Below are 27,598 nucleotides of genomic sequence, written 5' to 3'. Positions count from 1 at the left end.
TTCTATACTTAAAATATATACTAGATTTGAGAAGTTACATTGTTTGATTCTCGGCCTTTAATTTTCCTCCTTATAGCTTGAAGTTCTATGGAATGCTTTTTGTGATGCTTTTAATTGTGTAGTTGCATGCTGTTGGCATGCAGGCTTATTCCGCAGAACAAATGTGAGAAATACTAGTGTAACGTGACTGTGTGCAACAGGTTCAGGATGTCATAGCGATATTACTGGATACTTGAATAAGTATCCTCATTTCTTTTAGGTCAGAATTTTGAGAGTAACTTCTGCATACAGTTTTGAAGGCGCAAACTTTCCCATTTCATGTGACATGCCAGGCTTACTGGCCTTGTTTTGTAGTGTTCTGAGGCGTTTGGGGATAGAGCATGCATTTAGCAGGCTAAAGGCAAGATAAGTTTGCCTATAAAATTGTCAATCAAGTAGAAATGGCAACTATATAACGGTGTCAAGAATCAAGTTTTTTTTTCTTTTTTTCTTTTTTTCTTTTTTTTTTTTTTTTTAAGAACAGAAAATGATGTAACTAAAATGTGTGCAAGTAGTTTAGGTGATTTAGTAATAAATCTGCATGTCACAAATACTCCTTTATTCCTTACCATGCAGTTGCATGGGTAGAGTGAACCATTGCTACTCAAGAGCCAGTCATGCATGACTGGACTCTGTATTCAGGACAGTGACAAGTATCTGCCCAAACTCCTTTTAGTAGGGGCAGGTAGTTGGGGAGCTGCTGGACTTATCTTCCTTTGCACCATGGTAGGATCTCTGGAAGTTTTTAGTATGCTTTTACTACATGAAGCATCCATTTAATCTGTTCACTCGCTGGTATAAGATGCGTTCATACCAATTTTTTTTCTCAAAATCAGGTTGTCTGCTGCAGTTGCATCACAACAACTGTTGTAGTCCTTCAGCCAGTTTGTTGCACTCAAAATAGGATACTGTAGAGCTTTCTGAGTAAAGGTTTTCTGGCTGCACACATCCTGGCAAAATGGAGGTGGCATTTGGAGTGAATCTATTGATGGATGAGCAACTTATGAAGGCTTGGAGGTGAATGGAATGTACAGGACAATGGTACTTTGGTGATGGTATTGGGGAGTTAATAAACTTTGGTCCTGCTGTCTTAACTATCTTCACTGTTAAGAGGAGTCAGAACCTACGAAGAAGCCTGAGGTTTGCTTCTAGTTATTCTTTGGAGAGCAAACTGGATTCAAAGGATTCATTAAATCTGTGTGTAAAGAAGGTTTCAGAGGGTGTTGAAATGAAGAGTTCGGGTTGAGGCATGCAAGTCTGACTTATATTAGTGCTGCTTCATAAGTGATGCCCCCTTTTTTTGTGATGCCAACCCACAGCATCAGAGGTGGATGTTGATAGTGTGGTAGTAGAGGTTGAACCTTCCCACCAGTATTCTATTACATGTTACTGTCATGTGACAAATGGCAGCGAAGGGCAGTCTGACAGAATAGTTTCTGACATGGAAGCATGTATGAAACAAAGGTTAGTCATTGAATGCCTCCATGTGGAGAAACTGGCACCCACTGACATTCATTGATGCTTGCTGAATGTTTACGGAGGCCAAACAGTGGGTGTGAGCACAGTGAGGTGGTGGGTGGTGCACTGGCATCAGTGGATCACCTTTGCTGATACACATTTTTACAAGCATGACGAGCAGACTCTTGTTCATGACTTATGAAAATGTGCACCTAATGGTGGTAACTACTTTGAAGAATATTGTTTGGCAGTTGAGAAATGTTTGTGTCAAATATCGTTATTGTGCTCTTTGTCTCTTCTGTAGTTTCTATGGATGTAAATAAGAGGCATTACTTCTGAAGCAACCTACATGGTTTAGTGTCCTGATACTAGTAACTTCATGTGTCACTTTATCAGCTATACATCAATAAAGGCTGGTGCCATTAGTGTTTGTTACTTTGCTGTCTCCTCACAAGTCTAAAATCACTTCCATGTTCATTGTCCTTGCAGAAACAAACATCTTTTAGCACTTCTTGTCTGTTTGTTATCAAAACCCATTTTTCCTTCATTATTTTCCTCCATTTTTTTCTTACCTTTTTTACTTTTCTTCAACTGTCAGTGGAATTATTGTCTTCCTGTCTCCATATTCAGGTAGTATCAGTGGCTGAGTATCACCGCAGGATCGATGCTCTTAATAGTGAAGAACTGCGCACACTCTGCAGACGTCTCCAGGTGCCCTCTTCAGTAGTTTAAAACCCCTCTCCAGATAATTTTGTAGTGTCTTTGATCAGGGCAAGTCCCACTCTAAGGTGGGTTTGTCTTGTTTCCAAACAACACTACAAGGATCCAGCAGAAAATTCCTTTGTTTTGGATATATTGAATTGTGTAATGCTATGGTGGAATGCAGTAATTTTATGATGAAATTATTACTTTTGACTCTCTCAAACAGGAATTTTCTGTCAGAACTCAAAAAATTTGTTCTTAATACAACTTGATTTGGTGTGATGATGTCTTTCAACTTCCACTTTGTAGTGGTGTGTTGTGTTAGATAGCTTCCCTAAAAAGAATGCAAAAAAGGTGAAGAATCCAGAAGTTTATTACCTGGTTGTGCAGGCATTTAATTTTATATAGAAATTATTCATCAAGGATCTCACAGTGCTTGGCAAGTATGAAGCTTCACAACTTCTGTGGAATAGGTAAGTATTTTTTTTTTCCTATTCTACAAGCAGGTAACTGAAGGCTGTTCAGAGTATCAAGGGCTGTACAAATAGTAACAGAACTTTCTTGTCCAGCAATAGTATCTCACTTCATATTTTTGGAGGCTTACTGATATGGACTTGACTGATTTTTGCATTCTCTTTAGGTGTTCCTTAGTTCTTTGATAGTTAAAATTCTGAATCGATCCATACATCACATGTAACTTACTGATTGAAAACATAACTTACAGCTCCGTATGGAATATTGTGATTTGCTGTAGTAATTGGCTGCTGAAAGTGTAGAGATTTTCTTGCTTCTTTTTTTACTTTGATCTTGGGATTTTTTCACCCATTATGTAATTATATGTAAGAAACTCTTAGCACTTTTATTTCATTGTAGTTAGTTGCTGTTCATAAGCTGCAAGGTTCCATAAAGTGATAGTGAGCACAATTCCAAAAATTATGTTTCTATAGGAAAGCAAAAGATTCTGCATAGTATGTTTAATTCCCACTGAGGTGGGGAGTTGGGGGGGGGCGGACACTTGTTTATGGCAAATGTTGGTGGCAATCCTAGTGTTTACACCCTTGAAATGCAACAAAAATAACATGGGGTCTCCAATTCAAGATGTAAACTGATACAAAATCTGATGCTGTGGCCTTGAGCAAGCTCTGCATGCTTCAGTCTGCTCTGAAGCCATTTGAGTCTTTGTGAGGTATAGGCTGCCTGACAGTTACTAACCACAGTTGTTCCTGGAATGGCATCGTGGATCAGTCTGCTTAGTGGAAATTGAGTTCCACAAGTTTCAAAGCTGCAGTGTTTTGTCCCAGATCCTTTCCATCAGATACAGTACTGTGTGCTCTTGTGTGCACGTTTTGTTTGGTGTACCTTAATCAGTATGAAAGAATAGCAGAGAATAAGTTTTCTCCTATACTCCTGAACAATGCTGAAACTTCATAGAGTTGAAGCAGTGGTGTATGAGAGGCATGTAAGGTAGAAAATAATTGGCCTTCTGACTAATATGTTCTATGGATAACACACCAAAGCTGTATCTAGATTACCTCTTTGTGTAATATGTATAAGTGCAGACACTTCTTATAATGAAGCAGAAATTATTGGATAGCTTGCCTAGAAATGCTTAACTTTCTGTGGAAAATTGGAAGGCTTTGAATTTCTTAATCTTGCTTGATTCTTGCTTTCATTAAGTGCACCATTTCTTGACTTAAGAATAATACAGTAACAAAGTTACTGTGTGGATATACTTTGTACATACATAGTTTTAAGTAATGGGAGTGTAGTAGGGACTTCTTTGTAGTTTTTGAGGGAAGGAAAAAAGGTAATTTGAGGTTGGATGACTTTTCTGTGATTTTTCTCCCTGTTTTCCATATGTCTGTAATTAAGTGTTCCTATCTGCATCCTAGTGGTTTATTCTTCAATCTTAACTAAGAAAAATCATTTATCAAAGTATTTGCAAAGGTTATTGTGGTGGTATGTGAAAGAACATTGTTACTCTGTATGTTTCTAATACAAGCTGTATGGCAAACCCTGGTTATTGTTTTGGAGGTTGCAACTATTTCCTTGAAATTCAGGATTCAAATAATTTAATGTGACCTTCAGTGAAACTTGGTTCAGGTTGATAAATTTTCCAGGTATTATCATTCTTGTTAAGGTTTCTTTCTTTGTAGCTTTTGAGAGATTTATCACTAAGTCTTGCTGCAGTGGCTTAACTTGCTAACTTCCTTGCCTTCCTTCACTGCCCTTTTGTCAGACTGCACTCTCTCCACAGTAAGTTTTAACTACCTCTGTAGCAAGACTTATAAAAGGAAAACTTCTTTTGATTCTTAGTTGGTCTATTTCTTGATACATGACATTTTAACTTGAAAGTGTTAATGAGCGAGAGCTGAGGTAAGAAGCTGCTGTGATCTGAGTTTTGTGGCCTTCTGCCACTTCCAGTAAATCGTAGTCAACAGATTAAAAGGGTAGGTATATGGGACAGCTATTTTAAACTACTACAGGAACACTATTTAATGTCTGTGCCAGATCTCCAACAATCATGCTGCATAAGTATTCCTGCCTCTTTCTTCTCATTGCTCCCCTCTACAATCAGTTTTTTTCTTTTTCCCATAAGTACTCCAGCAGATCACCTCATATAGCAGCAATGTTCCTAGGGCTCTATTCAGATGCTTTACTCAAGTTAATTGACAGCAGTCTTTTAGATATGTGGTAGAAATGTGGAAACTTTTGCAAGTACTCTGAAAGTATTGGTGAAGAAACTAATGAGAAATTAGGTTGAAGTTTCAGTTCCTTTTATGTCTGAGTATTTTAAATTACACTTAATGTGGATGATGAAATGAAAATGCAAGCATATGTCTTTACTTTAGAAAAGCATCTGAAGTCTTTCAACTGTCTGAGTTTGTTTTGTTTTGTTTTTTTAAGCGTGAAACCATGGCTTTCTTCTAAGTGTCTATAATTTAATGTTAATTTATTGAATACTGACTTGCTACTGAAAGCAGCAAAAGACTTGATCAGACCAAAGTAATGGATTTCTTAACTTCCAAAGGATGTACGTAGCTGTAAATCTGTAGCTGCATGATTTTCAACCTGCAGGGTGTATCCTCCCTCTAATACAACTGCAAATACTTACTTTCCTGTATTGTTTTTTATTTTTGTAGATAACAACAAGAGAAGATATAAATTCAAAACAAGCAACAAACATCAAAACAGACCTGGAGCCTGAGGCATTCCGGCCAAATCTTAGCGACCCCAGTGAATTACTTCAGCCAGAGCAAATAGAAAAGGTATTTACTTTGATGTGTAGATAAATATGTAGGTTTGGGGGTTTTTTGGCTTTTTTTTCCTTTTTCTTTTTTTTAAGTTTTGTATACTGTTAGAAATGCTATGATAGTGTGAAATACACAAAGTAATTTAGAATTTGTGATACTAATGAGTAAGCACAATACAATTAATGGATAAAACTTGGCCGACATCATTTATATCATGCCAACACTAGTTTGTGTCTTTGCTCATATTTCATTGTGCCTTGACACCTGCTTGGTGATCACTGCAGTTTTCACTGTCCAGTTCAAAGTCATCCTGTTGGGTATATTTACTGAACATTTAGATCAGGGCTTATGGTGCTCAAAGGTATAAGAATAGGAGAGCAAGCATCCTCTATTCTTCATCTGCTTAGCTGTTGACTTCAGTGATCTGGTACCCCAGTGCTAAAGTGTATCATTTTGCAAGAACAACTCTACATTGTATTCAGGTAACTTTCAAAACTTACCAAGCATGTTCTTTAGTTAGTCATCCTTTACCTGTGGATCACTGGTGGAAGCAGAAAAAGAAACCTACTTAAGAATAGAGATAGGAGATGCACATGTGACATTTTAGGATTTGTCTGATGTTCTAAACTAACTGTTGAGTCTGCTGGCAGTAGCTCAGAAGAATGTAATCAGCCTTCGTTTACATATTGCATGTTCTTACAAATGGCATAATTGAGTAAAAGGATTGTCAATATCTTGTAAACAGCTCACAAAATCGCTTCCACCACGGACCATTGGATATCCATGGACTCTTGCGTACAGTACTGCAAAGCATGGCATGAGTTTGAAGACTCTGTATCGAACTATGCTGGGATTAGATACACCTGTGTTGTTGGTTATCAAGGACAGTGATGGACAGGTAGGAAAATGTTTGCATGGAAGCTAGGACTTGTGCAGAAAACTGAGAAGTATAAAGGAAAGGAGGAAAAAGTGTGTGCATTGTGATGGCTTCCCTTCTAGTAGTTATGATGATTTGAAAACATAACTTGCTAAGAAACAAGTTCTTTGACATACTGCATTAATAGGAAGTAATTTAGCACTACTAGTTCACTATCAAACTGTAAGTCCTTCAGTGTTACCGAGTTTACTTTTTCTTTTTTCTTTTTTTTTTTATTTTTTTAAACATACTAAAACCATTAGAAATAGTCTCTAAAAACTTCTGATGCCAGAAGTTGAGTGGGAATGTCTTTGCTAGCTACTGCTAGTACTGCCTGGAACATTCTGTGTCTGCAGAATCTCTCTCCCATATAAGGGCTGCAGGATCTTTACAGAATGATGTTATATTTCTTGATTCTCTGGCTGGGGAGTGTTAATTTGAAAAAGCAGATTACTTCTCACCGTTTAAGTAGCAGACACCCTCTCCTGAGGATTCTGTTAAAATATGAACATTACAGGCAGCCTGAATATGACTCTTTCTGAATTTTTGGTGTTCTTACGGAAGTGACAGAACCACTCTAAATCTAATATTTCCTTTCCTTACCTGTCTGGCTTTGGTAACCACTGTTTTTATTTTCAGGAAGCATGGGCTCATATCACCTCATATCATTCAGGGGGGCTGAAAACTGTAAATAAAGGGTATGTTTTCTAATCTGAGTCCCAACTCACATTTTTTTTTTCTCCCTCCCATTTCCTGCTTCAGGGATCCCATACTTAAAAAGAAATTAAAAAATTCCTGTATCTCTGCTAACATCAATTTTTTTTTTCTTTGGTTGAAATTCTTTAAATGGGAATCTGTCTTTTAATTTTGAAAATAAAGACTGTTCGGTAGGACTTTTACGTATCTCAACAGACCTTCAAGCACTTCTGTTTTTGTTTACTACTTTTTCCCTTGTTAGCTTTTCAAGATTAATTTGTGAATCCTGCAAGATATCTACTTCCAAGTACTGATTTATCTGGCCCAGAAAGGAAGTGCCCTTTTTCTGATAAATGTCACCAGAATTAGTGTTGCCCCTATTGCTGAAACTATGCAGATGACTTTCCATAGATGAATATCTCAACTTCAGTGTTGAAGATGTTAAGATCCAGAGAATGTGATAGAAACTGCATATAAAATTAGAAATAATGGGAATGGTTCAATCTCTTCCTGTTACTGTGAAGCTACTGGTAAATTTTCATGTGCCAGTTGTTCAGAAGTAGACTTCTCTTTATTTCAACAACCCATTTTTGTTCATGAATCAGTGTTTCTGTATTTGAATTGAGTGTGGATCTTTAATGTAAAAGATATTTTGAGTTTAATTACCTGCATACAGTAAATACATTCTGAGATCACAAGGTCTTTATCATAGAAATTACACCCAGATTTCTGAAGTTCCAATCTACCATTCCACACAATTGAAAACAAAAAGGAAATAAACTCTTAGATTGTTTCTAAAAAGCAAAATGTTTTATAAATTGGTCAATTTCTAGACCTCTTAGTGACTACATATAGAAAAGTAAACTTTGGGCTAGACTTCTTAAAATACAGAGTAATTGCTTCTGCAGAACTCCAGCAGTAGATAGAATACGCAACAGCAATTATACATAATTTGACCTGTAAATCACTAACCTTAATAGTAAGCTGAACAGGTAGTAAAGATGAGGTAAAAATGAGATACTATGTTGAAGTCCAGATTCTGTTGCATCAGAAAACGTGCATTAAGGCAGGTTGATTGAAGAGCTAAGTTTCTCATGATGCTGAGGGAACAAAAAAAAAAATTCAAAAGTTATGTTAGTAAACAAATCTGCTCATTGAAACTGTATGACTGGAGTAGTCAAATACCTAGTTCTAAAGGCTTATTTCTGATACTTGATCAGTGGTCTGTGAAGGACAATGAACCAATCATTCTTAAAGTTCTGTTGGAAATCCTGATTTTATAAAGAAATTAAGTCTTTAGACAGGACTTACATAAATCCACGTGTAAAAGGATCGCCTTTCCCAGCCTTTATTCAGACTTTTCAGTAGTACTCAAAGTACCAACTTAGAGTGATTAACTACTGTCAATTTAAATTATTGTTATTGAATCTGAAGTGGTCTGTGAAATCATACTTAATGCACATTACCACTAAGCCAACCTAATTTTTAGTAGAAGAATTTTAGGGAATCACATAGTCAGCAATGTTGGAAAAGACTTCCAAGGTCACACAGTCCATTCATCTATCAACAGAGTTAGTATTCCTTTATAGTACACGTTCTGCTTCACTTTAAATCTGAAATCAAACAGCAGTTCTAATCACTTAACCTATGACTTAATTTTAGGATTCTTCATAAGCTGCAGAGGGAGAGAGAGCTGCATGTCTTTGTAGCACTGAACTGAACATGTGTGATTGTTTAAGCCAGTTGATTTTCCATTAATGGCATGCAACTGACAATGGTTCTCAGATCTATTTAATTCCAAATTTAATTTTATTCTCTCTGTGTTAAAAGCACTTCCCCAGCTATTGTGCCAGAATTGAGTGATGCACTTTTCTTGTCTCCTTCAGTTTTATCTCTTGTTCCTTCCATTTGAATGTACAATCCCTTACTGTACTGCACATCATTTACTACAACAGCTGTATTAGATGTTGCATTTGATTAACTCTCACGTATTAACGTTCTCTGACCTAGGAAGCTATCTGTGCTGTCAAAGCAAAACTGTCGGTTTTAATACTGGGTAACAGTATCAAGTCTTCGAGTCGACCTGAAAACAACCAACCAAATTAAAAATGAACAAACAAAAAAACAGGAAAATTATTTAAAGGATTAATTCCTTTTGGCCTAATTTGATTGATTTCTCCACAAAACAAAAAACAACTGATGGTTTCTTATTAGGAAAAAATTGTAGGGGGAAAATGTGAAAGGTATAAAAATATTTTTCTACTGTATTTTCAGTGAAATTAATATTTATACCAAAGATACAAATATTGAGCTAGTCCTTCTATGAGCTTGCATTGAAACTTCTTCCACGTTCTTGAGCTGCAGGGACTTGGGGGGTGGGGGAGAAATCACTTCAGACGTACAGAAATTTGTACTTCTTTCCATGGAACTTCAGGGTTTCTGGCTGAGTTTAACAATGCATTTGAAACTGGTATGTCTTTGAAGAGTACACTTAGCTGACTGCAATTCCTTATTTCATCTTCTTGTCAAGTAAGTTTAAAACAGTTTGCGTTCCTACAAGGAATCTTATTTTAGCATGTAAGTATTGTTCACAAGTATTCTCCAAGGTAAGGTGTCTGTTCAGTGTAGCAACGTTCTTAAAAAAATAACAAGGCAACTTCTTTGGGTGCCATGGCATTAAGGAAGTTCAGCATGTAAATATTACCTCTCTTCTGTTCCATAATGGTGGAATGTCTACAGTGATTGCAGGAGATCAGTGAATGAGTCAAACCAAAAGGATTCAGAAAATGTCATGATGGCTCTCAGTCAGACTTAAGGCATAGTCTGATGTGCATTACCAAAGCCTTTTGTAGAAAACTACCTATGATAGTCTTCTAAAAGACAGGAAATTTTGTCTCATAAATGGCCGGTGGAAGACTGTGTATTGAGTGGAGGGGGATGTTTTGATTCTTAATGAACACATTGTTGCTTTTGGCTTTCTGTTATTTATTTCAACTGAAATTATGAAGTTTCTGAATAAGAAATTTCCTGGCCCATGTAAAATTGCTAAGAAATAAAGGAATTTTATAACAGCAGTTATCTGAACTGATGATTTAAAATCAAGCTAACTTTAAAACAGTCTTAATTAGATGCTTCGTAGTTGTATACAATCCTTGAGATCCTGCTCTGGAACTTGTAACTTATTTCCTGCTCATATAGTTTCATGTTTGCTAATGACTACCAGTGACTCAGTGTGGAATGGAATACTTGGAAAACCTGTCTGTGGCTATGCAGCTTTTTAGGATGGGCAGAAGAAAACAGTTTGTTTTGCATCGTAAACATAAGGCATATGTTCAGGACATGAGCTCACTCAGTGCTTTGCTTCTCTTAGACGTACTAAGTAACATGAATAAGAAACACAGGAACTTATTTTTTCATTTCCTCTTGTATAAACAAGTGAGTGGTATTGGACAGCTCTGGTGTTTGCATCTATTCTGTACTCATAGATGTTGAAATGGGAATACTGATTTGGTCCTTGTGAAGTGCACTTCATTTATTTTTTTACATAACTGTGTCAGGTGCTTTTCCATTTGTTCTTGTTTGTGAGAAGTTGATAGTATTTAAATGAAATTTTAAAATCCAATGGTCAGTCCTCAAACATTCTTTTAACTACTGTAGGAATGTTCTTGCTAAATATTCATTGTATTTTTATACTATCTAAAAAGGCTTTAGTTTAAGTCAGTTTCTGCTGTGAGACTGGATAACTATTGCTTACTTCTTATTTGGTATAGGAGTAAGTTATTCAAAGAATAAGAACTCAGTTACAGCTGTGACAGTATTGTAGCTGAAGTGAAAGAGGAAGTACATGTGAAGTAACAGAATATTTAAGGTTTTTAAATGTGTACATTCTTTCTGAGAATTTCCAAATTTAGTTTTTATCCCTTTGGTTTGTATGTTGACTTCTTAGTGAGTGGAAGTTCTCTTATCTTCCGGTTGTACTGCTACATACCACAGTGGAAATCAGTGCTCTCAGAAACATGATAATATTTAAGGTTTATACTCCTACATGAAATTAAAAATCTGGTAACACCTAAAATCTGACTGATCTGTTTCTGTTATTATCAATCTTTAGGGACACTCAGATGCTCTGTAGTCTTTAATATCATCTGTCATGTTTTCTTACAGATTTTTGGTGCACTGGCATCTGAACCATTTAAAGTGAGTGACGGATTTTATGGCACTGGGGAGACCTTTCTGTTCACTTTTTCTCCAGATTTTGAGGTAAGAAGTTATGGTATGCATTGATCTTCCTCTTTCCGAACCTCAGAAATGTGTCTCAAGGTACTGTCTGAATAAGTTTGAGTAAATGATCAGAAAAGTTCTAGGGGTTGGCAGAGGAAATACCATCATATAAGCTTTTCCACAGAATCAGTGTGCAGTTAACATAGTGTTTGCATGGTGAAAGAGACTCTGCTATTCTGAATATTTTTATAGCATTTAAAATTATGCCAGATATCTGTCTGAAAAGTTGAAAATGACTTAATGGTTCTATCTTAAGTGTATTTTTTATTTCTGTTTTCCATTGTGTAGAAGCATTAGTGCTCAAGGGATAGTTTAGAGTGGTGTTATTTAAAATACTATGAAACTTAAGGAACATTTAGTGCTACTTTTGTTTTGGCTTATACCTGTGTCCAGAATTTCTGTGTATAGATCTTATAAGTTCATTAACTTACTAAAATCACTATTGGTGTTTGGTTGTCCATATGCCTAAATGAAGAGTTTACGTATTTTAATATTAATATATTATGTATTTTTTGTTTGCTTGTTCATTAGGTTTTCAAATGGACAGGAGACAACATGTTCTTCATTAAAGGCGACATGGATTCCCTTGCTTTTGGCGGAGGAGGGTGGGTTATAATTTTTCATTAGGAAGAATCTCAACTATCTGTGTACATCTTTGCACCTTTAAGACAGAATTCAGAATTTATTTGTTTGATAGCTCAGTGCTTGAAAGTTACCGATTTAGTATGTCTGATGTTTAACTTATGTTTAGTAGACTTAAAAAGGACTTCTGTCGTCAGTGTAGTTGACACCAAGTTTCAACTATACAAGCCTATCACACCTTCCTTATATACTCTAATTACATGTCTTCTGGTGTATTCCAGGCGGACACAAGTTACTTAAGTTTCTGATGGCGTGTGAATCTGAGAAATACGTATAACTAGAAGGAGCTTGAATTTAAATTGTACTATCCCAAGACATGCCAGCAACTTCAGAAATTAATGATGCTTCATCCCTTTTTTCAGCATTCTTCTCACTACTGTTATACCAGTTTCTTAATACAAAATAAAGAGGTTGAAAGCTGCAGAATTCTCAGTAACTTTGCATTCTAGTCTATTCAGAATAACATATTTCTAAAGCAAGGAAGAAAAATCTTTGCAGCTTTAGATTTATCAACAGCTAGGAAGTACTTGTGTTGAAAATTTCTGACTTTGTTTCTAAATTATGAATGAAAAAAATGTATTCAGAAGTTTGGTGCTAATTCCCTCAATCTTTTGCTTTAATGTGTTGTCTGTCTTGCAGTGGGGAATTCGCTCTTTGGCTTGATGGGGATCTCTACCATGGAAGAAGTCATTCATGTAAAACATTTGGGAATCATACGCTTTCTAAGAAAGAAGACTTCATTATTCAAGACATAGAAATTTGGGCTTTTGAATGAGTTGTAAATGAGAACTATTTCTACAGGGTATTGTCCCAAACCTGAAATTAATCAATGCAGCTTGAAATCCCTATGAGCAATATAATGCACCAGTTTACCTTTTTTGGTGGTTTGTAGTTGTTTTTTTTTGTTTTTTGTTTTTTTTTTTAAGTTTAGTTTTCAGCATGGCCTTTTAGTTATTTTGTTGTAGTGGACTTTTTTTCATGCTTCCTTGTTTTTAGTACACTGTCTTACATTTCTAAGCTATAAAAACTGAAAAATATACAGACTGTGGACTAAAAAAGAACATCAGTTACTTTGATCCTTCCAGTCTATAAAACTTCATAATCATTTTTGCAGTTGCCTCCCAGGTTTTCCCCACACATCTTTCTGTAATCCTGCTGGGGGCTGCTTCATTGAATATAGGCTATTATTTTTGTATTTAAATTTTATCTGTGAATGAAGTTGCCCTCTGTGATGCTATGTAAGTAGAAAGCTGTGTGTGGGTACCTGGAAGTAGTACTGCAATGATCGATCTGGACCAACGATGGATTTGTTGTTACGGTGCCACAGGTGAGAAGCCAGCATTCCTTCTTTTACACATACTAGTACACTTATGGTTGAGTTAAAAGATATCCAAAGTCAGCAGTGCCACTTGTCTTGATTTTTTTTTTTTTTTGTATTTTTTGTTTGTTTTTTGTTTTTTCACATTAACAAAGTGAGTTAAACAATGTGTTTTAGCTGCATGATGACTGTATTAGCATTTTGCACATGCTGTTAATGATCTGCAGGTTTGGGACAATTACTGACTATATTGAGCTACATGGCAAAGATTTACAAAATAACAAGGGAATATAAAGAATGTAATAGTTCCACAAAACAAAAAGGCTAAGGCAAGTGAAACTCAAGACAATTTGTAGCTACGGTAGGGCATTAAAGTACAAAGATTATGAAACAAATGCATCTTTCAACGTAGTGTCAGATATATACTGTTATACTGTTGTAGCCGTGTAGCACATCAACTCCAAGAATATAGCTTATTCCTGTCCAAAGAAAAAATAATTGTGATGTTTTTTTTGAGTGGGTCTATGTTGTACATTTACAGTTAGCACCAGCTCAGATTAAAATGAGACAATGTACTATAGGTAGACAATATTGTAATTCAGTAGACTTGTGGAATATGCAAACTTACTGTCATGTGACCTCGAAAAATGACAGATTAGTACACAGTTCCAGTAGCTCTTGTCCACTTTTGTAGGAAAATTGATAAGCCATTGTGGCAATAACAGCTCAACAAAATTGTTTGTTTCAAAGCTTTTATTCTATGTTCTGCAAAAAAGGCAAAAAAGAAAAAAAAAAAAAAAAGAAAAAACTTGCTGTTAAGTGTGACAGTGACTGACTTTGTGCTGAAATTTCAGCTATTTCAGATAAACATTGTATATTATCTTGTAAATTAATGTTTAAAGTAGTTTTGTTATTATAGAAAAGTGTTGATTGACGGGTTGCTTATAGCACTTTAAATTATTCTAGAAATGGAATAAAGGCCAAATGAGTTTGGCTTAAGTAGATGTAGTTGTATATTTCAAAATATTTAGATATTTGGAAAGTTTTAAAAACTTATTTGAAGACAGTTTACTGCTATGGTAATGAGAAAGGGCAGATGGTTCATCTTATAATATGCTAATGCTCTATATGAATAGAAATACAGGGCTTTGTTTCCTGTCTCTGTGTATAGCTCTTTAGCCTTATTAGAACTTAGTACAATGTGTAGACTAAATGTTTACAAAATAATGAAGTGTAAATAAACTAAAATGGCTTTTCTCCCTTTGGTCTTCCACAGCAGTATTATTGTCTTTGTGGAGTTAAGACTGATTATTGCAAAAAGAGAATCCTGTAATGGATTTTAAATACTCTTAAGGTCACAGTGATGTATAGCAAATAAATCTAAATATATGTAAAAATAAACTTGAGTTGGGGTTTATTTAGTAGTTGGAGTGCACTTAGAAGCACAAATGCAGGTTATTGTTACTTGCATAACATCACTGAATGCATAGAATTCAGTTGTTTACCCTTAAGCACTAATAATCATACCTTTACCCTTTTGATGTGTAATAAGTATTTAGAAAATGGTCAAATGCTGCAGGAGTGTGGAAAAGGAGGAACAAAAATATAAGTGCACCTGGTTTTGTTTTATCAGTAATCTGTGCCTTTGTTAATGTCTTCTCTCTAGTAACATCAAAAGATAAATGGGTACTAGTAGTATCAGACAGAATTGTAGGGGTTAGAAGGGACCTCTGGAGCTTTACAATTAACTCAGCTGAGTAATATTGTCAACACAATTTCAGTCTGCATTTCTGTAAAGACCTCTGAGGCAATATCGATTCACAAGGCAATGTTGGTTGTGAAGAGCTGAGTTTTGACATATGTTGAGCTATGTTTTGAAGAACATTGTGCTAGGAAACTGTTTATGTATCACAGAATACTGAGTTACAGAATAATACTGAGATAACATTTACTGAGACTACATTAATCAGGCAGTTTGACTACTATCTTACCATCTAGAACTTGTCAAATACTTAAATTCAGCACAGATCCTGCTAGTAACAATTGTAATATATTGGGAGAGTTACATTGGGAAAATTATGGAGTATTCACTATTTTTTTTATGTGTTCAGCTTTATTTTCTTCCGATCATTTGCACAGAAATTTGTCACATCTCTACATTTACATGAATATTTCTTAATGAAACACTTAACATACATAAAACACTTGCATATGTCATTAACTGTGGATATTTGCAGTTTTCATGCAAGAGAAGTACTAAATCTGTGTTTTAGACAGCTTTGTGTCATGGCTTTTGCAAAACGTTATATGATGGGGGACACTGTTGGGTAAATATTAGTCATAGTACTTAGAAGTTGTGGGGTTTTTTTAATCCAATTGTAAATAAGTCCTTTGAGTCCATGTCAAGTGAGTATCTCCTTGCCCTGTACAGTGAATTAATACTTAATGGTCACATAGGCACACCTGCTTGTGATACAGTCACCCCAGCCTCTTTTTGCCAGTTGAGATGCAGCAAAGCAGAGGTGGCTTTTATGTAGGTGGCTGTTATGTGAATGCAAATTATTAGAAATTATTGCTTCTTTTTATTTAACATTTCTTTGTTTAAAAACAGCCTTCAACAAGAGGAAGTGTAGGAGGCCCTCCAGCTTCCATATCCCTACTGAACAGGTGGGAATGATGAAAAGCTAGTTTACAGTATCTGCAAGGTGTTTTATATGGATGCTGGGTGGCTTAAGACATAAGACAAGCTTTCTGATTCCTGCTTCAGCAGCACAACAGATAATTCCAGATGTTTCCCTGAAGGTGGGGTATAGACTTTATATCAAAGCACATGTTACTATGTTCTGTAAATACACCTATATTGAAATGCACTTGGTGGTATGCCATGCTTGGGTTGCAGTACAAAAATGTTTTCCTGCTGCCTAAGGGCACTGAACGAAAAAAAACGAACCTATAATTCCACAACTGGTGATGAGGTGCTCTTGGGCTTTAAATTACACATGAGGATCACACTGAAAAAAGAATTTATGATGAATCTCATCTCTGTTGTGTTGTCTTATAATAGGATGGAATTTCTTGTGAGCAGAAATACAATGTGATGCAATTAACATTTCACAGAATCAGCACAGGTGAGGTTGACGGGCACCCAGGCCTGTGCACAGATCACTTCTGAAGGTCTCCAAGGAAGAGACCCCTCAGCCTCTGGGCAACCTGTTCTGCCTTGGGGGTGTATTCTTTGTACAAGTATCTCATATTCCAACTGTTTCATTTCCTTGAAATCTCCTGATGCTTTGGACCAGAGAAAGCTCGATAGGAAAATACTTTAGTGGCCCATAAACAGGAGAAGGTATTCGTACTTCAAAATAACCTATTGCTGTTTTACTTCTGAGAAGATAAACACATATTTCTTTTCTGGTTTTTGGGAGAAGGAACCAAATAAATATTTTATTTATAATTCATATATTCTGCTGACAAGCAGACTTTCTCAAAGCAACTTAAAAAGCTGTAAGGGTAAGTAAGGTAACAGTGCCAATATCTTTATATTACATTTTGAAGTCAGTTTTGCAGACCTGTTTGAGTAGTCTGAGATATCTCAAGAGAATATAAATGCTAAAGAAATGCTGTTGAGTTCTTCCAGGAAAATGTTTTTATATTCTTTATATTCACAGCACGTAACTGTGCCTAAAATACTGTTGTATGCCAACTTAGAATAAACACATAGTAACCAGTTCTTGCATGATTTGCTCTTAAAATATATAACTCACTGTTATTGGTGGTTAAACTGGAGTACCTGTAGTCTCAAGATATGTTAGCAGTGTTTGTTTTATGACACAGTCAGGGTGTTCATACAACCTTCTTTAAGAATATATTTGCTCTTTCACTTTGAACATTCAGAATCTTCTGAGGGCGGGAGAATTACTCTCATTTTGCAAATTATTTGTCCAGGCCTCTTGATGTGTAATAAATGCTTTGCATAGAAAGCATGTTTTCAACAGCATAGGGGTTTGTTTGTCCTGCTTTGTTTTTTCACTGTAGTAGTCCAGTGACACTGTGATCCATCCCATCCAATAAGCAATATGAACCTTGTGGAGTTCTCAGTTTTGTGTAAAAGGCAAATACAATTTAGACATTAGAGTATCCATTCATCGGCATATATTTCTCATCAGCATCCGTTACTGAAATACATCATTTCAGTAATATCAGAAGAATTAAAGCAGCAAATACTGTAGTATTAGGCTGGTGTTTCTGGGTACTGCACAACACCACTCCCCTGAAGTCAGTTGAATTCAGGTGTGGAGAACACTGCTTCTGCATCATAGAAGTACATTTCAGTAGAAGATATAATCACTTGTTCACTGTGAACATCAATACAATTACATGATTGTTTCTTTTACATTCGGTGTTATTTTCCTCCATATTTACAAGGAAGATATTTACATAATTATTCAGATGATTCATTGCGCTATCTTGCATAGGAGATATTTTCTGTCTGGCTATTCTTAACATTCTGTGCTTCATGGCTGATGACCAGAAGCCACAAAATAAAACATAACTAAAAATGAAAACATTTAATAACTTATATAAATATATTAAATAAAAAAAGTCTTGCTTATAAAATATTTGTCTAAGGCAACACAGAAACTAAGAGAAAGTTGTTGGTAGTTCTCACTGTAGTAGCATTTGCTTGTCTATAAAAGTAACAAATCTGGCATCCTTGACTGTATACAAATAAACAAACCTTTTTTACATGCATTTAAGTAGATTAGGAAATACACACATAAGATCAAAAATTTGGTCTGAGTTTAGATCGTCATTCCACTTCTGATCTGCTGTGGTTTATATTCCCTGTTTAAATAGTCAAGAGGAACTTGAATGTAAGAATAAGTTAAAAAATGGAATTCATTTGTAACCATTTGTATTACAAGTTTCTATGTTCATGTGCTTTTTTTTTCCTTCTTCTTCTTAATTATTTTGTGTACAGTAATTAACTGAGGAGTCCTGACAAGCTCTCCTGATGTAGAAAATTTCCATTTAGAAGCTTACGTTTATCATGCAACAGTTACAAAGCTCGTAGTTAGAAAAATGTTCAATGTCTTTTCTGTCCAGGTCTGGAAAAAAAAAAAAAAAAAAAAAACAGAAAAAAAAAAAACTTAAATTCCAGTTGTGTGAAATCTAGTAGCAAAGGGAAAATGAGATTTTCCAAGGCACATTGCTCTTGCGTCATGCTTATTTTAATAAAGTAATTATGACGTTGTCATCCCTTCCTTGCCATAACATTTCTCCCTCAAAGTCCACCAGCCCGTGTTTCCTGGCCCTCATAAGGATTCCAACAACCTTGTCTGAAATACGGACGTATCTCTCGAAGAGTTCCCCAAAAGTGACTTGGATCTTGCCGTCACGCCGTGGCTTAGCCATGGATTCAATGATGAAACACAGATCTCTTATCTCCCTGTGAATGTGGGCTTCTGCTCTCTTGGCTCTTTCAGCAGTTTTGGTGCCTTCCTTTGGCCTCCCATAGCCTTCATCTCCTTTGTGCAGGCGTGTGGCCATAGCCAGCTCGTGGTCAAATTCTTCACTGAAGGGATTCAGCTTCTGAGTTATGATGTGCTGATCTGCCCATTCCTGCCACCTGTTCTTCAGACTGCTAACAGGACTGTATTTCCTATGAGCTTTGATACTGCTTTCTTCGCTGTGCTTGTTCATGCTGAAAGAAACAAAAAAGGTGTTTCAGCTTTGCATTTCATAATTTAATTACAATACTAATACTAATCTTTATTGATAAATACACATTTTCTAGAGTAGATACTAACCACCAGGTGGCGTGTTTCCCTCAGTTCTAAACTAGTTCTTTAGGAGTTTCTAGTCAAGATTTCAGTTGACACTGAAAAGCAAGTTTACCACCAACTTGATTTCATCTCTGGTACCACCTCCTAGCCTAGATTTGAGTCCAGGGTTCATATCCTCTCTGGTAAGGGTACAAGTCTGGAAGAAACTTGAGGCTAATAATCAGATTTTGTGTGTGTGTGTAGCAATGTCATACTGCTGAATGGCTACCGGCAGACTGACTGTTGATGCTCCTTCCTCTTGTGGCCAGTGTCAAGTTGTGAGAGATAGATAGTCTGAACTAGTCTTTGTGCTGTCCACATCCTGTCACTGTGTTGCTACAGAGCTCAACTATCGAGTATATTGTGTTGAGGCTATGCCAAAGTGATTTGTTTTCTAATATTTTTAGTCCCCAGAAGGCTGCACTAAAACCGGCCCAGTAATATCTGATGATTTTAGCAATAACAGGACAGAACTACAGTTAGCAAAGCTCTGCAAACTTGCTGCTTTGTTTTCTACTATGCTTGTTGAAAGAGGGGTGTATGGCACAGGTGTCCCGTGTTCAGGTCTGTGCACCAGAAGGCTGCCAGTACTGGGCACTGCTGGTTCAAGAAGTGCAGATTCCTCATGCCTGGAATTGAAGACGTGGGAGAACAGAACCATTCTTTTTTGTTCTGGAGTCGACACTTGGCTTAGCTGTATTGAGAAATTGTACCAAAAAGCTCCAAAAATACTCTTCACTTTCAATACAATGAAAGCACAGGAAGAATCAGTCTGCTCCACTGTCTATCCAGGGACCATGACCTCTGAGAAAGTCCTGAATCTGCAGTTTCCCAGGTAGAGAGGAGAGTCTGGCAGTGAGTGAGATGACTAAGCTCTCTGAATACTTTATAATACCTTTTTATTTAAACTGTTTGACAACTATTCTCACCTTTTCTTACTGAAGCCTTTATTTCTCTTTTCAGTGTCTGAGAAAAACACCATCATATTGATCATTTTGCTTTTATCGTGCTCAGAGTGTGTTTGGAAGATCCATATTGTTAATCATTTAATGTATTTGCTAGTTATAATTGCGAAAGTGCATTTTTCCTTGTTGCTTAAGTTATTGACGAGTTAATGTAGTAAACTATCATAGACCTGGAATAATTTTTTTCATGTCTGTGCAGCACATAACAATGGATTGGGGATCTAAATTGAAGATTATTGAGCTTTAAAGTCCACTGGGAGTAATGAGAAACCTGTGTTAAAAGGCTGCTTTTACTCTAAGTGATAACATGGATTGCATCCTGAACTTGCAGGAGGGCAGCATCCATGTCCTGCATTCCCTGCTATCCTGTTATCAGTAGAAGAGCATAAATCCCTCTTCAGTTTTGAGTTTCATCTCTACTGAATTCCTTTGACACCTAAACAGAAATTAAGTAGTACTTCATAAGCCTGTAGAAGTTAACATTCACTCAGTGAAAGAACTAGCCTGACTGTAGTAAACATTGCAGCTGGGAGTCATGAAGATGCAGTGTGAAGGGGAAAAATTCTGGCACCAATGATTTTCTGGTTTATTTTTTCCTGGGATATAGTTTGGAATATAGATGTGCTTTAACAGTCATGTACTTTTGCGTTTTTGAAGAGGATTAAACCCAACTGAGAGGTTCTTAAAAGTAACAGACTGAAATAATGTACTCTCAGGATATTAAAGGAAAGGAAGAAAGAAAAAGCATAAAATATAGTAGTTAAAAAAAATCCAGTCCTGCTAACAGCATAGTAAAAGAAGAAAATTACTCTCACAGATTCCGGTGGAAGGGATAGCAGCAAGTGTGATAGGATGTTATTTGTCGTTTTCACTTCAGTGCTGATCTACTTTCCCCCAGGTAACAGACATATGGGGAAAACATACGTAAGGTTTACAAGAAAGATAGCTGATTTGTCCCTATCATAACACTTTTAGCAGGCAGTTTGTTTTAATTGGTGTTATTTACAGGTAATGTGCTGCAAACTTATGCCCTTCCCTCCCACTTCCTTTGTGATAGCTTTGTTTTGATGCTTTGTTTTTGTGCTCATTTCTGTAAAAGGACTGTACACAGAGTCTCCCAGCAGTAAGGACCATAAACTTTAAAGCTCTGGGTTACTGGAGAGCTTTTCCAGTTAGACTCAACCATTTGTTCCTTCTGTCAGTTACACAGCAAAGCATCAAGAAGTGGTGTCCTGGTGCCAGCCCCTTCCCTCCCCGCAGGCTCGTTAGTCCAGGCCATGGCCCAGCTGTAGGCCTCAGTAAAGCCTCAGCACATTCTGACCTCAGAGGCTTCATCACACATTTAAAGTGAGATGTGAGGTCATACACCAAAACGGTTCAGGCTTGATCATTCGTTCATGCCTTCTGTCTGTGCTCTGCAACGTCACAGAGTTTGTGAAGCAGAGCAGTGGGGCAAACCATGCTGTATCTAATGGCTGCCTACAGCTTCCCCTCGTGAGGCGTTGGACATGTGGACCTTTTCATCTTTTGCTGAGAAGAGCATGATGAATGAGTTTGGCAGCCACCCTCTGGCAAGTCTGGTGCCAGCACAGCTGTTTGTAGCTGTCTTCTGGAAAGGTTGTTCTGCCAGAGCTCTCTGGGAAAGCACACAAGAATTTCTGCCTACTTCTGCTGTTCCTTGGCTGTCTTGGGACACTCCCCAGGCTGCAGCTGGACCTTACTTGTTCATTACATTACCTGGTTCCAAACGAAGCTGCTGTTACCAAGCACAGTCCTCTTATTGAAAGAAGTCTTTCCCAAAACTGTCAGTTACTATGATTTAGATTGCTACTTAATTCAAAATTCTCAGTGGAACTCGTAATAACTACTTCTGTAGGTAAAAGATTCTGCTTATTGCTTTTTGTTCATGCCAGTCAGAAACTTCCACACTGTTTGATGAACTTTTTTTTTTTTCTATTGAAAACATAGAGAGACTTTGAAGAATCTATCAGTGATGCAAAGTTCTTTTTGTCAAGTGATTTATAATGTGATTTACAAATTATTTATAACACAGCATGGTTCGAATCAATCCTCCCAAAGTAGAGGCAGGCTGGATGCTTATCAAGAGTTTTTCTTTAGACTTGGTATTTGCAGAAATAGATGAATAGCTTTGGGTTCTTGATGTGGAACAAAATGTTCATTTGAAATATGGACTAAAATATTAAGGAACAAGTCGTGGCTTAGATGAACCAATAAGTCTAGTGTCAAATTTAACGACATTTCCTAAATATAACTTCCCACTTCACTAATGTGTATAGTCTGTGAAACCTGAGTCTATAGTCAGGTGTTACCAAGGATTAAGCCATTTAGACATAGATATGTGAATGGTTTTCTGGATAGGTTGCTCTTGCTTGGTTGGTTGGTTTGCTTCACTCTCTTTTTCATTCAAGAGAATACTTTGACTGTGTCCTGTGAATTATTTTTTGTCATGATCTCATTTCCCTTCTTTCTCAAGGAATTTTGGTCCTGCATCATGGCCTGCTGATCTGACTGTTCCTGTTACTGTAAGAAATATGTTTTACTTACAGAGATGGTTGTTTAATCTTCACAGGAGTCACCTCTCCGCTGTTGTCCTCTGGCTCAAGTCTATCTTCCGCTTCCCCATAGCCACTGTCTTCTGCATCCATGCTGTCATCATGGCACTTCAACAGCAGTTCTTTCCTAGTTCCTAATTTGTTCTCCTCTTTATAGCCCTTGATCAGGTCTGATACTTTGTTTGAACACTTTCTCCTTATAGTGGGAGATAATTTCCCATTAAGAATTTTGTCAATACCATTTAATTCTTCTTTGAGCTTGATTGTCTCTGAGCTGCCATGGTTGTTCTCATATCTGCCACTGAGGAGGTTAACATCACTTGCTCGTTCATAGGCTTTACTTACAACGGTTTTTGGCACCTCTTTGCTTTTAATGTTGAACTTTTCAAGGGCTTCATCAGATTCTCTTGATTTATTTTCAGCATCTCTTGTTGCTGATTCCTCTGATGAGGATTTTTCATTATCCCTCTTGGTAGATGGAACTGGCCATTTCTCAAAGCGTCTTTCTTGCACTGGCTGAGCTGATACATCTCCTGCTGTGGGGACCCACCCAGAGGGTTCTTGGGCTCGCTTTTCATTGTGGTCACTTGCCCACTGCTGCCAGCCTCGCGCCAAGCTGAAGACAAGGCTGGCAGTTCGGATCTTGTGGACTGCTCTTTTCACAGGAGTCTTGTTCGGTTTCTCTTCAGGAGCCATGTTGCTGTCTGCTGCCATTCTGCTGTTTACTTTCTGCAGGGCGCCTCTTGAATGAACTTTCCGAAGCAAGTAATGTCCAGCAAAGAGAGCTGCGGAGGTTTAAATAGAAGCGGGAGCAGTTTGTGCCCATGGAAAATATGTGAAACACTTCTCACAAAGATACAGTATCCTCACCATGACGGAGTTCTTTTTTTAAAACAGGATCACATTTCATCACAGCAGATGAATGATGCATGGCGTAGACGGGGTGACACAGGCCTGTGCTAGAACAGTGACAAATTCACACCTTCTTTAGGCTTTCTTCCTTGGGACTGCTCAATTCCCAGTTTGTTGGTGAGTGGCTTAGTCTTCTGCAAGTGCGTAAGTTGGGAAGACTGACTTGATTGGATGGATGAATGACCTAATTTTTATTTCAGGCTTTGAAAAAAGAAATAATAATTAAATAAAGCATAACCTTAATAAAACAGTCCTATTTAATTTTATAAAATTATTTGGTTTTTTTTGGTGAACTGGTACATCAACCGTTACATAATAATAAACAATTTCTGAGTCATAGTCCTATATAGTATCTTATTTCCTAGTATAATGTTTCCTAAATGGGAAGTGAAAATGGCATTGCTTTTTCCTTTCATCATACCTTGCAGCACAGTGGCTGAGCTGCCACGTGGCAGTCAGGCAAACTGAACTTGAAGGAATTCTGTTGGCTTTACTGGTGGCGTACCAGAGATAAATATGGACTCTCACTGCTCTGCTTCTTTCTCTTCTCCCTGTTAAAGGCCACACCATTGGAAGTAGGTTAGATCATATTTAGTTTCTGTTTAATAATAAAAGGCTTAATCATACCTTCAACTTCTAGGCAGAATTCCTCATTAATCTCTTGGGTCATTTCCTCTTCAAAACTGATGACATAATGTAGGTTAGTGATGCTATTCGATATTTACTCATACTTTTTTTTAGAAAGAAATGTATGATCTCAGTATACTGTACAATCTCAGCTATTAACAGCTGCATCGTAATTCTGAAATGGCATTGTGATGTGTGCTGGTACAACCTGATTAAGAAGTGTGTTACTGAATGCTTATTTATTACTGCTTATAAATGCTAATCAGGAATGGGAGCTTCTTGTGTTTAAAAGTGCGCTGGTACATGCATGCGTACGTACAGGGTGATGTATGTTCCCTAATTGTTAATGAAAATGAAGATGAAAGAAGAGGATAATGTGTGTGCCTGTAGGATGTAATAAGCACAAGCTCCTTAGGTCATTTCCTATAATTCTTTGAGGATAGAAGTGGCCAGGGCTTTAAGAATGCACTGTTATTTCTTCCAATTTCTTTTTAACATTTGGCGTGGTGAATCTGATTTTTAATGCATGTTGCAGTGTTCTTGAAACTTCAGTCCCAGAGTCATAGAATGGCTTGGGTTGGAAGCGACCATAATGATCACCTATCTCTAACCTCTGTAACTCATAAATGTACTTTTTGTTCCATTTTTGGAAACAAGCAAAAATAACAGTTAAGATTGAAGGAAACAGTGAGAACATCAGGTTTGTTGGAGAGGTATTGCTATTTGTTTTCACGCGACTTTCCTGTTAATTTTGTACAATTCCAGTGAATTTTGTAGATGTGACAAAAATCAAAGCCAATGTTGCATCTGCTGCACGTGCCCATCCATAAAAGGTGGCTATTTTTTGCTATAGAAAAGAATTAAAATCTTTTTAATGTAGTTTTTCAAACCAAAATTGATGCTCCTGACAGAAGGGCTCTGCTGGATTTATTACTGTAATTACTGCTGAGGTTCTTGAACTTCTTGAATCTCATGCCATCTTTGTCGTGAAATTCATAGTAATAAAAAAGCATTCCACTCCTTAGGAAAGTATGGAAATTACAACCCTTTTCTAAGAGTTTATTAATAAAGAGAATTTATGTTTTTCTAGTGGACTTTGATTTACTAATCATTGTCTTGCAGACTTAGTGCTTACAAAGTTTAGACAAATGGCAGCAAAAAGGCACAGACTTTTGAAACTGAACACCAAGATTACAGTTGTAAACTACCATTTAATCCATGTTGCATGGTAGTATATTAAATGTGTGTTTAGTTTAAATTTGCCACTATTTTAAACTGAAGTTTTAACATCACAGGCCAGTGAAACTTTAAAATAATTATTCCATGACAACTAAATCTATTATATTTAACTTTAGAGAGTGTACAATCATGACTTGAAAGTATATAACGGTACCTTTTTTATATGGTGACATTGCTAGTGAGAAGTCAATCATGAGAAGTGTGTAAGTAAAGATCAAGTCATACAGTCAGGTTCATACTTTGTGGGTTGATTGCTTATGTTTTACTGCACTAAGAGTACATTTTTTTTAGCATATGTATACATACAATTTCTTATTTTTAGTGGCCAATGCTACACCTGAATGTCTATGCCTAACATCTTTACTGGCACTTCTAAAAGCCAACAGCCAGCCGTTAGGGTATTCCTCATTCTCCAATGCATAGCAAGACATGTGGAGTGGTGACTGCATCATGGATTTGAGGCACAATTCATTACAAAGGTGCATGGGAGGAGTCGTGTCTGGAGCAGGTAAATGAGTAAGCTTGACATGAATAAGTTGCATTCAGTTTTGGGATTCAGTCTCTTTGACATCTTGGGACAAGCCTTCTCAAGTTCCTAGATTCTCACTGCTCCTTTTGAATTGCTTCATTGCAATCTGATTTCTTGAATCCAAACTCATGAAAGACCAGCTGAGACCTTGCCACCATTAGTAATCAAAACTGAAGGCTTTTATTTGTTATGAAGCTGTTGTTTTTTTTCCCCCTATATTAGCTGTTGTCTGTAGTCACATATATTTAAAAGCTGTAATGTAGAATACTAACATTCTCTGATGGGCTGGCTTGTCATGGAACATGTTCCAGAGAAGGGCACTGAAACTCGTGAGGGGTCTGGAGCACAAGTCTTACGAGGAGAAGCTGAGGGAGCTGGGATTGTTTAGTATGCAGAAGAGGAGGATCAGGGGAGACCTCATTGCACTCTACAACTTCCTGAAGGGAGGTTGTGATGAGGAGGGGTTTGGCCTCTTCTCCCAGGTCCAAAAGTACCTGAGGAAATGGCTGCAAGTTGTAACAGAAAAAGTTTAGATTAGAAAGAAGGAAAAACTTTTTCTCTCAGAGAGTGGTCAGGTACTGGAATGGCTGCCCAAGGAGGTGGTGGAGTCGCCATCCCTGGCAGTGTTCAAGAGGTGTCTGGATGAGGAGCTAGTAGATATGGTTTAGTGGCCCGTGGTAGCAATGGTTATGGGAGGACGGTTGGACCAAATGATCTTGTAGGTCCTCTCCAACTTTGTGATTCCATGATTCTATGATGATTCTTTTTTTTTTAAGGATACTTAATTTTAGAAAAAGGACTTTATTCTTCATTCATCAATTTACCTTGTCAGACATTGTATGTTAGTTATTTAATGTTTTGGATGCCTCAAAACAAGCAATTTCATTTTCAAACAGTTGTATGTGTATGAAAGATGCTCTCTTCCTCCCCAGAGTTTAGTGGTGAGCAACAAGATCAATCTGTGTTTCATTGTTAAATATAACCATATATAGCCATTATCAATAAGGAATTTCAAAATGGAATTTTCTTGCTGGTAGAGCATGCTGTGTCACAACACCATACATTGTCAGTGATTACTGAAAACCTGGGTAATGAGTTCTGGATTTATTTTTAGAGATTGAGTTGAACGTGTCACTTCTAACAATAGTAATGAGCAACTGTGCCTCATTCAGTGTGCAGACTTCTCTATAGTGCTGGTGTCTGAGCTCTAAGAAGTGGACCATTCCAATGCCTTGAAACCGAAACCTCTCTATTTTTTTTTATTTTTATTTTTTTTTTTAATGAGAACACTCTACATATTTGCTTTTGCAGTATTTTACATTGATACCCTTTCATGTTTCCATTTAACTTCTTTCTCTTTTTTTTTTTTCTTTTTTTTTTTTTTCTGAGATTCTGTTGTACTGAGTCATCCATCCCTCTGTAATTAGCGGGGAATATTGAATCTGCATTTGATTATGTGTAATTTTAGGATTCGACTACATGAAAGGCTAGAATTAATCCACAATCTATCATGACTGCCCTCCTTTGTGAAAAAAAAATAAATGCATGCGGCAAGGTACGAAGAAAACCCTGGCCGAAACAAGACCTGAAGGACTTCATTGTGGAAGGGGCTGGGAGTGATA

The 27,598-nt window shown here is 36.9% G+C and overlaps 2 protein-coding genes across 23 annotated transcripts in view; one reads left to right on the top strand and one right to left on the bottom strand.

Moving 5' to 3' along the window:
* The window catches only part of OXR1 (oxidation resistance 1), a 226,494-nt gene extending 211,787 nt beyond the window's left edge, over positions 1-14,707 (top strand). For 10 of the 22 annotated variants that reach the window (XM_085537072.1, XM_032442874.2, XM_032442877.2 and 7 more), the window contains 6 exons: positions 2,128-2,208; positions 5,343-5,468; positions 6,199-6,351; positions 11,230-11,325; positions 11,878-11,951; positions 12,628-14,707. In XM_085537072.1, the coding sequence (XP_085393198.1) occupies positions 2,128-2,208; positions 5,343-5,468; positions 6,199-6,351; positions 11,230-11,325; positions 11,878-11,951; positions 12,628-12,763 (666 nt within the window). In that variant the 3' untranslated portion in view covers positions 12,764-14,707. Of the gene's footprint in view, positions 1-2,127; positions 2,673-5,342; positions 5,469-6,198; positions 6,352-7,008; positions 7,068-11,229; positions 11,326-11,877; positions 11,952-12,627 lie in introns of all 22 variants that reach the window. The other 12 variants (XM_085537076.1, XM_085537069.1, XM_085537074.1 and 9 more) reach the window with 5 other exon arrangements.
* A 2,734-nt stretch (positions 14,708-17,441) lies between these two features.
* ABRA (actin binding Rho activating protein) lies at positions 17,442-23,456 on the bottom strand. Its single transcript, XM_015856042.3, has 2 exons — positions 22,662-23,456; positions 17,442-19,010 (listed from the first exon to the last, which is right to left on the bottom strand). The coding sequence occupies exons 1-2, from the start codon at positions 23,381-23,383 to the stop codon at positions 18,533-18,535; spliced, it is 1,200 nt and encodes a 399-aa protein (XP_015711528.2). The 5' UTR covers positions 23,384-23,456; the 3' UTR covers positions 17,442-18,532.
* Positions 23,457-27,598: the final 4,142 nt, after the last annotated feature.

This window comes from Coturnix japonica, chromosome 2 (genome assembly GCF_054131305.1).
Source record: "Coturnix japonica strain WE chromosome 2, WE-NBRP24, whole genome shotgun sequence".
Taxonomy (NCBI): domain Eukaryota; kingdom Metazoa; phylum Chordata; class Aves; order Galliformes; family Phasianidae; genus Coturnix; species Coturnix japonica.
Note: the sequence above shows the minus strand (reverse complement) of the source record. Positions and strands in the feature narration are given on the sequence as shown.

Coding starts and splice junctions, on each gene's coding strand:
- ABRA (XM_015856042.3), bottom strand. CDS start 23,383: ATGGCAGCAGACAGCAACATGGCTCCTGAAGAGAAACCGAACAAGACT. Junction 19,011..22,661: donor AAGATTAAACAACCATCTCT/GTAAGTAAAACA, acceptor TGTTTCTTTCAG/CATGAACAAGCACAGCGAAG.